The sequence below is a fragment of the Vombatus ursinus genome, unplaced genomic scaffold (genome assembly GCF_900497805.2).
Source record: "Vombatus ursinus unplaced genomic scaffold, bare-nosed wombat genome assembly UNPS02014789.1, whole genome shotgun sequence".
Taxonomy (NCBI): Eukaryota; Metazoa; Chordata; class Mammalia; order Diprotodontia; family Vombatidae; genus Vombatus; species Vombatus ursinus.
The window spans coordinates 10,358,110-10,368,486 of record NW_020954567.1 but is presented as its reverse complement, the minus strand read 5'-3'; the positions used below and the strand labels follow the sequence as shown (position 1 = coordinate 10,368,486).

At 37.1% G+C, this 10,377-nt stretch overlaps 1 protein-coding gene across 1 annotated transcript in view; it reads right to left on the bottom strand.

Annotated features, from left to right (window-relative positions):
• Positions 1-9,174, bottom strand: part of LOC114047637 (dimethylaniline monooxygenase [N-oxide-forming] 4-like) — a 19,992-nt gene extending 10,818 nt beyond the window's left edge. Inside the window, exons 1-5 of the mRNA XM_027868517.1 lie at positions 9,031-9,174; positions 7,986-8,174; positions 5,867-6,029; positions 3,421-3,563; positions 1-9 (exon numbers count right to left, since the gene is read on the bottom strand). The exon at positions 1-9 is cut by the window's left edge and continues 194 nt beyond it. Of these exons, the coding sequence (XP_027724318.1) occupies positions 1-9; positions 3,421-3,563; positions 5,867-6,029; positions 7,986-8,174; positions 9,031-9,174 (648 nt within the window). The remainder of the gene's footprint in view (positions 10-3,420; positions 3,564-5,866; positions 6,030-7,985; positions 8,175-9,030) is intronic.
• Positions 9,175-10,377: the final 1,203 nt, after the last annotated feature.

Here is a 10,377-nt window from a genome sequence, read left to right as displayed (position 1 = left end):
TATCTTGATCTCAAAGAAAGCATGGTTGAAGGACTTCTGCAGAGATGAACAAATGGACATCTAGGGCCATGTCCATCATGACTTGGATGGATTTCGATCTTGCTGATGTGGAGTCTCCCACCCCCAATGCTACAGAAATGAAATTAGGCTATGTCTTTTCTTCTGTCACTCTTGTCCACATCATCCCATAAATCTCCCTAAAGAATTAACCCAATGTTCAAGGGTCTTCCCTTAGTTCTGTTCACATTGTGGGAATCCAGTGAAGGACCACAAAATGGATATCAATGGAGTTGGTACTTCAATCATCACTTTATAAATAATCTTGATCTACCTAATACATTTCCATAAAAATGGATCAGCTCAGGAATCCTATAAAAGAGGATAAAGGAACTTATGTTGCTTAAAATTTTTTTTTATTGGTATCTATTATTTTTATGTCACATACATTTCCCAACATATTGCACCCCTCAACTGGAGAAATGCTGTGTAACAAAAAAAATTTAAAATAAGGAGGGAAAAGATTAGTAAAACTAACCAACAAATTAAAAAAATTTGACATTGTATGCCAGTGTTCCACGCCTATTGTTCCCCACCTTTACAAAGAAGGAGAAGGTACCTTCTCATATCTCTTCTTTAGGACCCAAGTTAGGCCATTATTTCATAGAATTCAGCCTTTATTTTGCTTTTTGACAGTCTAATTTCCTCTCATCTGATATATCACTGTGACATAATACTTCTAGGAATATCGTATAATGCAGCAATAAGAATAAGAACAAAAATAAAACATAAATGAATAATACTATAGTGATCCATTCCAGGACTGTTTCTCTCTGAACTCCATTGAACTAAACTGAGAAAAATGAAATGATGTTGGTAATAAGAACAAGAGCAATAATAGACATTTACTTAAGGATTTCAATTTTACATCTATTCTCATCTGAACTTCGTAACAACCGTGTGACATAGGTATTACAGGAATTAAACTCTTTATATCATTGGACCATAGATTTAATGCTGAGAGAGACCTTGGAGGCCATCTAGACCATCCTTCTAATTCTACAGATGAAAAAAATGGAGGCTCAGAGAGGTTGTGACTTAATCAAACAGAAATTAAAAACCATTTATTAAGCACCTACTATGTATCAAGCACTGTGCTAAGGGCTTGGAATATAAAGAGAAAAGTGATATAGTTCCTGTCCTCAGGAAGCTTACAATGTAATCAGGTGGGACAACATTTACCCACATCACACCCCTCCCCCATTCCACCTCCATATAGTAGAAACAAGATAATTTCGGAGAAAGGCTCTACAACTGAGAGCATCAGACTTATCCATAGTCACAAAGATAGTGAATGTCAGAGGTGGGGATTTGGACCCTGGTCTTCCTCCACTAAATTTCTACTCCAAAACCTCATGATGTCATGAAGATGACCCTGAATTCTTGAAGTTTATGCCAGCAGGACGCAGACTTTGAGAAAGGCTCTGAATATGGGCCTAGCACAGTTTATCTTCTGAGGACCATTCTATTCAAATGTGGAGTGTGACATTGTCTATCCCACTTTGGCTTCCAGGTTCTGAATTATTTTCAACAAAGCAATTCACAGACTGTCTTTTAAGTGTAGGGGTTGCACTCTGTGTCAGTGGAGAAGGTACCTTCAATATTTCAAGGCAAATAATCTAAATTGTAATGGTAAGGTTTGATCAGCAGATTCAAGAGCTATGAATTAGTTTTAATGTCTTTATTTGCTAGAAGGTTCTACAGTTTGGTTTGACTAGAGCTGCCTTGAGAGCAATTCACTAGGGCTCGATTTCCAGCCAATTCAGCAGTTTCCTTACTGAGGCTGGTTGGCTTATGATTAAAAGACCGTATTAATGAAGCAAAGGTCATGATTTTATTCTTTTTATGGTTCTTTATCTTTGGTGTGTTCTATGCCAATAGTCCACTTTCTTAACCTCAGATTGCAGTTTTGCAAATACTTGCAACAGGTTAAGGAGTTGAGAAATATATAAATATGGTCAAATCAAGGCTCATTCCTGATTATAACCCTTGACACACATATATTAGTAATATCTTTTTTAAAAAATAAAGGTGTGTGTAGAATATATATATATTTATATATATGTACTCACATATATGTGTATATGTATATATGTGTATATGTATATATGTATATATACATACATACATACATATACACATTCTATTGGGGCAGCTAGGTGGTACAGTGGATAGAGCACTGGACTTGGAATCAGGGAAACTTGAGTTCAAATCCAGCCTCAGACACTTACTAGCTGTGTGGCTGTGGGCAAGTCACTTAACCCCTCCTTTTTGTCTCAGTTCCTCAACTGTAATATTGGAAAACGCTGGAGAAAGAAATGGAAAACCATTCCAGTATCTTTGCCAAGAAAAGCCCATGGACAAGTCCATGGGGTCACAAAGAATCAGACATGACTGAACAATAACAAAAACAATAAACATATTCTATTGCTGCCTATAATTTATATTATCAGTGGAAAGGATTTATAATCATATAACCCTATCCTATCATTTGAAATTATTATCTATCTTCCTTGGGCAACATAAGTGGATAACTGATAGGCATGACTAAGTTGCTCTGTCCCAGAAGATACACAGACCTGACTTGGTTGCATCTGTATTTGGATATTCATCTCCATATACTATAGATTAGGTGATCACAGAGATATTAATCTTTTTTTAAAAAATTTACTTATTTTTAGTTTTCAACATTCACTTCCCCAAGATTTTGAGTTCCAAATTTTCTCCCCATCTCATCCCTCCCCCCACCCCAAAATGGCATGCATTCTGTATACCCCTTCCCTTAATCTGCCCTCCCTTCCATCTCTCCTCCCCTTCTTTTATCCCCTACCCTTTCTATTTTCCTGTAGGGCAGGATATATGTCAATACCCCATTTCCTGTATTTCTTATTTCCCAGTTGCACGTGAAAACAAATTTTTTAACATGTGTTTTTAAAACTTTGGCTTATAGAGATATTAATCTTAGTAGCCTGAATATAATAATTACTTTCACTGCTTAGAAAGGTCTGGGAATGCTTATAATAGCTATTCAAATGACCAGATGGGGCAGCAAGATGGTGCAGTGGATAGATTGCCAGGCCTAGAGTCAGGAAGACCTGAGTTCAAATACGGCTTCAGACACTTACTAGCTGTGCGACCCTGGGCAAATCACTTAATCCTGTTTGTCTCAGTTTCTCATCTATAATATGAACTGGAGAAGTAAATGGCAAACCACTCTATTATCTTTGCCAAGAAAACCCCAAAAATGGTCACAAAGAGTCAGATATGACTGAAATGACTCAACAACAACAACAGCCAGATATATTTAAAGCCACAAAAAGTAGCCCTTGTAGCAATAAGAAGTACTGCCTGGGCTGTACCTACTTTTTCTGCCACACGACTGAGTTCCACTGCAATGTCACCGCCAGTATTCCCAAGACCAATCACAATGACCCGTTTACCCTGAAAACCTTCTGGACTCCTGTATTCCTGACTGTGTAGGATCTGTCCTTGAAATTTGTTGATTCCTGTGAGAAAATCAGAAGGTGAGTTTTAACTGAGGCAGGGCTAAGTGTTGGGGTAGGAGTAGGTGGTCTAAGAAGTAGAGATGAGCTAAGGTGCAGGGACAGGCTTGTTGAGTTCACTAAATGATAAATGGAGAAAATAAAGTCTCTGAAGTCTGACATCCCTTATCATACTCTGCCTTCTGGAAGAGAAGAAAGCCACCCTCAGGGAAATACCAGGGTATATGCCTCAGGCTCTGAAGGTAATTTCAGTGATTCCAAATTATTTCTCTAAACCTATGCCTTGAATACTCTGACTACTCACCACTGTCTCTTGGAATCTTCAGCTCTCCTCAAGGCTGAGTTCAAATACCAGTTGAGTCACCTTCTCTCATTCCCTAGTTGTTAGCATTCCCTACCTCAAATTATTTTGTATTTTTTATATTTATTTTTCTATGTATGACATAGGTGTGCATAGGGCATGAGCCAGCTCTATGTAGCCAGGTTCTATATAAACCTCTGGTGTATATGGTGTTCCATCCTTTAGAATATAAGCTCCTTGAGGGCAAGAGGTGGTTTAATTTTTTTTTTCATCTATTTCTTGGCATTGAACATAATTCTTGGTACATGGTAGGTGCCTTAAAAATTCTTGGAAGAGAAATGAATTTTGAGCAATGGTGATATTGTTGGAATAAATGTATAGTTTCCCCAGGTGACCACTTTAAAGGACTAATGTTTATATGAATGCATAACTCCTGGCATGTTTGTTTAAAGAAGTCTTTTACGTACAATCCTATAGTACCTATGTGTGATGTCAATTATGGTTGGAATTGGTTTTATTTATAGATATGTTATGGAAAATCAGTTAAAAATAAATATAATTGTAATTCACATGTCCTTGAGGGTTCTCTTTTCAAAGGAATGCTATTGTGAATTATCTTATAATATCAATAATTGAAATGGGCTGTATGTAGTAGGCTCCTCTCCCCAACTTGGAGACTTTCAAGCAAAGTTCAGATGACTCCTTTTATTAGGATTTCATACAAAGGATTCTTATTTGGGTTTGGATTGAATTAGATGACCTCTAAGGTTCCTTTCAACTCTGAGATTCTGAGATTTTGTGATACTCTCACCTCAAATTTGTTTTTATTCAAGTGTGAAATCTCTTAAAATTGCATATGTTCTACTGGGTTAGCTTCAAGTATTTTTCTTACATGGTTACTTTATTTGGATACTTATCTGTATGGATCTTTTCTATTGATATTCTTTCAGAAGAAACCTAATATCTATAAGAGCCTGGGAATCTCTGTGACTATATGATAGCCAACATGTTAATGTTCGATATGTTAATATGTCCAAAATACAATTTATTATTTTTCCCACAACCCACCAAAAAAACCAAACCAAAACCAAAACACCAAAATCCAAATAAACCCTAATCCTTCTCTTAAATTCCCTATTTATGTAGAAGTTACCATCATTCTTCGACCCACCCAGCTTGGCAATGCTGGAGTCATTCTTCACTTCTTACTCTTCCTCACTCCCCATATCGAGGCAGTCGCTAAGCTTTGCTGTTTCTACCTTCACAGCTTCTTTCACATTCATCCCCTTGTCTGTATCCACACAGCCTCTGCTCTAGTTCAGGCTTTACTATGTATTATTATTACAACAGTCCTCCTCCAGTCTCCTTGTTAATTCATCTTTCATGTGGCTGCCAAACTGTAATTCTGAAAACATAGATTTGACCATGTGATTCCAATTTAAAAAAATTAGGATAAAATACAAGCTTATTAACCTGGTATTTAAAATCCAAAAAAATGATTCACGTCTACCAGACTTACTCCATTTTAGGCCCATCTCCATTCCAGTTTCTTTATATTATATACTATCTCCCATCTCAAATGGTACCCCATGTCAAGGACATGCTCTCTCCTCATTTCCACCTCATAAAACCTCTAGCATCATTTAAAGTATAGCTCAGGTGCTACTTACTACTGGAAACCTTCCCTGATCTTCTCAATTATTAGTAATTTTAGCCTCTTGAAATTATTTTATATTTACTTGTCCAAGGATATACTCTGTATTCCCCTAGTAGAACATAAGCTTGACTTAATGCTTTGGTGTTTTGTCTTTACATTCCTAGTGCCTAGTGCAATGCTTTGCACATAGTTGAGGCTTTATACATTTTTATTGAATTGAAGGTCTTCTAGTAAAGTATAAGATACCTCGAGGGCATTGTCTCTGTATCCCGGGTGTCTAGTACGACACATTGGCATATAAGGAGAGGCACTGGATAGATATTAAACTTTGTTGACTAGTTGACTCACCAGGAAAAGACTCCAAAGGCAAGTGGGGATTAAGATAATGTCCTGTGCAGATCATTACTGCATCAAAGACAGCTGTGTCTCGCTTCCCTTCCATATCTGTCACCACGTCCCACTGGCCAGTGGTAGTAAAGTCTTGGCGCTTTGTTACACTGCACACAGTGGTCTGAAAGAAAGCACAGAGACCTCTGTCTCCAGAGAATCCAGGGCTAGACACACTACACAATGGGATCAATTCAAGAAAAGTCTGCAAACACTCAAAACTTAAAAAAAAAAAAAAAAAAAAAACCCCAAATGTTAAAAAAGTGTTTTAACATGTAATTGGGGAAAAATAAAATACACATGAAAAAAACTAGGTAATTTTTAAGGTCCTTTACAGCTTTAAAAAAAGTTTTAACATGTAATTGGAGAAAATTATACATGCATATATATACATATATACATACACATATATTATACACATATACATGCATATATACATACATCTACATATACATACACACACTATATATGTACATATATACACACACATATTCTCTCTCTAAATACATATATATGTATGCAGTGTGTGTTTGTGTGTGTGTGTATGTGTGTATGAAAAATCTCCAAACACGAGATCTGCAGCTGTTTAGCCACAGTTAACAGAATATCACTGAAGGTTCCATCCAGGCAAGCTGGACTTGGGAGGGCAACAACAATAGAAATGATCTAGATAGAGTATTTCACACATCAAGGTGTTCAGGAGAAAATGCTTCTCCAGGCAGGACTTGTAGATTTATACTGAGGTCCTCAACCAGTTGGCTTTCTCCCTTGAACACTATACTGGATACATTATCAGATTAGGTTACTTAGTCATATTTGTTTAACTGTTTTTCTTTGTTACAAATAAATACTAGTTGAATGAATGAATGAATGAAGGTTATATTGGGTAGAATACACTGGGGAAATAACTGTGATGTTTGAAAAAAAAAGAACCCCAAGAGGCATCAATAAAAATGGAAAAATAAATTGGGGGAAAAGAAATGAAATACAGCTTCTTCTCTGCCCATTAGCATAGATGGAGCATTGGATGGTTTAGCTGACATTTACAATTTGCTCAATTTCCCATATTATGGTGACTCTGGTTAGTTTACCCACATGCCAGTACTTATTCCAAGTAAGGGTTTGAATGGAATTCACAGGGACCAGACTAGGAACTCCTAGGAGAGATCCTTTGCAATTTCTTCAGCTTAACCATCTATTTCCTTCTGAAGATGCATCATCTCTACTACAAAGATTTGAAAATCAACCTCTCAAAAAGAACCAAATACACAAAGAAGTAGAAGACATGTTGGGACATGCCCTAGTTTTGACCAAACTACTACCAGGATGAAAGGAAAGGATTAAAAGATGTGGAGGGAGGGTTAGAAATGCTGATTTCAAGCAATCAAAGCATGAATTATATCTGAAATTCTGGGGAATAATCTTAACTTTTTTTTGGTACTTATTCACTCATCGAGCTAAGGAGAGGCACTGGATCTATTATTTTATTAGTTTATTGGTTTTATTAGTTTATTATTTTATTAGATTTTATTAGTCCAGGTGAAGAAATCCCCTCTACCAATGCAAGTTAACATTTTCTCTGCGTCTAGTAGCTACAAAGAGTTGCTTAGAACAGCCAAACTCCAATGCCTGCAGGCCATATTGACCTAGAAAACTATAAGTTTACATTGTCTATGTCTTATTGTATTTTTATTTATTTTGTTAAACATTTTCCATTACATTTTAATTTGGTTACTGAAGGCACAAAGGAATGTTGCTGCCCACCTGTGGTCTGCTCCTATTTGCTACTTTTGGCCAACAGTACTGAGAGATTAAGTGATTTGCCCAGAGCCAGTATGGGTCAAGAGTAGGACTTGAATCCAAGTCTTCCTGGCTCTGAGTACAACTCTCTATTCACTGTGTCATGCTGCCTTTCTTAATACCACCTCCTACCACACAGTAGGTGCTATATAAATGTTAGCTATCATCATCATCATTATTATATACATTCAGATTCCTCATTCACACTGTTTTCATTATTCTCCCAGCTGACTATGATGCCATTTTCTCCCCTTTATTTTCATTTTCTAAGGTCTCTTACCTTTAAATGAATGTATTTGAGAAGGTCAAAGTGTTTGGCATAGGAATGAAGATACTCCATCACCAGAGTGTGCTTCATGTAGTTGGGAAAATTTTCCGGGAAGGGGAAGTCACTATAACATGACATCTCCTTGGTGATATTGGTCACTACAGATTTGTAGACTTTGGTCATCCCATGTCCAGTAGTTTCCTATGGGAAAGGGAAAACCAAAGGTGTTCAAACCTCTTGATCCAATGATACCAACACTGGGCTTATACTCTAATGAGGTCAAAGACAGAAACAAAGGTCCCATGTATCTCAAAATATTCATAGCAGTGCTTCTTGTGCCTTTGATTGGGGAATGGCTGAATAAACTATAGTATATGAAGGTAATGGAATATTATTGTATAATAAAAGCTTTTTATAAAATGAGGAGTTTAGAAAGACACATAGGAGTTGAATGAACTGATCCATAGTGAAGTAAACAGAACCAGAGTAACAACAGACACAATGATTATAATAATGTAAATTTAAACAATATTAAAAGTAAACTGAACTCTGAAAAGTTATAATAGCTATTATCCACCTTCCACCTGGAGAATAGATTAAAAGAAGCATACTGCCTTCTGCCCCACATCAAAGTGAAGTATTACATGGGTAAAATGTTGCATACTTTGTCAGACAAATTCCCATTGAATTGATTCTTTTTACTTAACTGTTTTTCTTTGTTACAAAAAAAAGGGTTCAATTTCATATTGGGATCAGTAGGGAGGGATGGTAATGATGGTATTGTTTTAAGAAAGCATTGATAAAATGAATCAATAAGTAAAATAAGACAGGCTAAAGAAATATGAGTGGAAAAAGTGACAGGGAGGATAAAAGTCAGGATTTCTTCAAGCAAATCTCTACATGATTTCTTAGGTCATTTTCTACAGAGGTTTCCACTGGGGCCCAATGAGCTCAGCCTTGCATCCCTTTCAATCTTAGGAAAAATCTTTTGGTGATGTCTGAGGGCTTAGATGTAAGATCTTCCCTCTTAAACAGTGAGGAAAGTCACTACACTTACAGTAAACTTCCATAGTCCCCCAATGTCATCACTTCTCTCGAAACAGCTGGGCTCCAGACCCTCTTCCAAACAACCTTTGATGGAGGTCAGGCCACTCACACCAGCTCCAATGATTGCGACTCGCTTGACCATGGTCTCCTGCATCGGGGGAAGATGAATTAAGTTTTTGTAAAGCCCCAGGGCCAGAAAGGAGCCTTTGACATAGAACAAATGAGTTTAAGAAGTTTTAAGTACACCTTGTATGTTTTGCATGACTTCTGTGACCCTTGGAATGTCATTCAAGCACTCAGAGTCAGTTTCTTCATCTGGAAATGAGAATAACAGAGCTCCTACCTCACAGAACTGTCTGTGTAGAAATTTGTCTGCTCTCCCTCATTTTGTCCATTTAATTTGATGTAAGGTTGTTACAAACAGTACTTTCCACTTGTTAGAAGGATTGATGAGTATATAAAGAGCTTGTTAACCTCAAGGCAGTTATATGAAAATGAATTATTAATGTAAATTATTAGTTGTGGCAGACCCAAAGCCCCAGTACTCACATCTCCTGACTCTCAATCTAGTAGGTTTATCTCCCCTGCCCCCATATATAATGATCATAACTTCTTACTTTGGCTTTGTAAATGTGCCATTTCCTGCCCCCTCCCCCCAACCAGCTTTTCTTATTTAGATCTCACAGGTAAATACCATAATGGAACTTTATCACTGTCATGTTTCACCTTGGTCTAAAGCCCCTGAGTTATTAGGGATTCTGTAGCTTTGTTCCTAATCTTAAGATACCTTGATTTGTATTTGACCCTCTGAGTTATTAGAATTCTTGTGCAGTAGGTAAAGAAGGATTTTGTGAATTAGTTCTAGCAATAATATACTACGATCCAATGATGCCCATTGGGGTGGGTTGAATGGGGTATATGGGGAGTTTAGCATTCTTCTGAGTCCTCAGAATCTCTAAGCCTGGCTAAGTCCTAGAGCAAACCTGTCAGAAATAGGCTTCAAAGGGTTTCCCTGCTCTTCTTCTGGTCTAAATCTGATTTTGTTATCCTATTCCTCAGAAGTCTAAGGCTCTACCCTGCCTAGAGTTTGCACTTATTTGACTCATTGCCATTATCAGACAGCCTCACATAAATTGTATTCTGCTCTAAGGGGCTGGGATAGGCCTTCAAAAATCCCCCTCTAGGCCAGGAATAAATATCCTCAAAATAATATTTTACTAAATAGTGAGCCATCAGGCAGACTTTCAGGTGGCCATGTCTCGCCCATATGAATGATATCAAATAAAAATGTTGAAGGAAGAATAGCAGTGGCCAACATATGATTGATTAGATGCCCAATTAGCTTCTGAGAATAGTT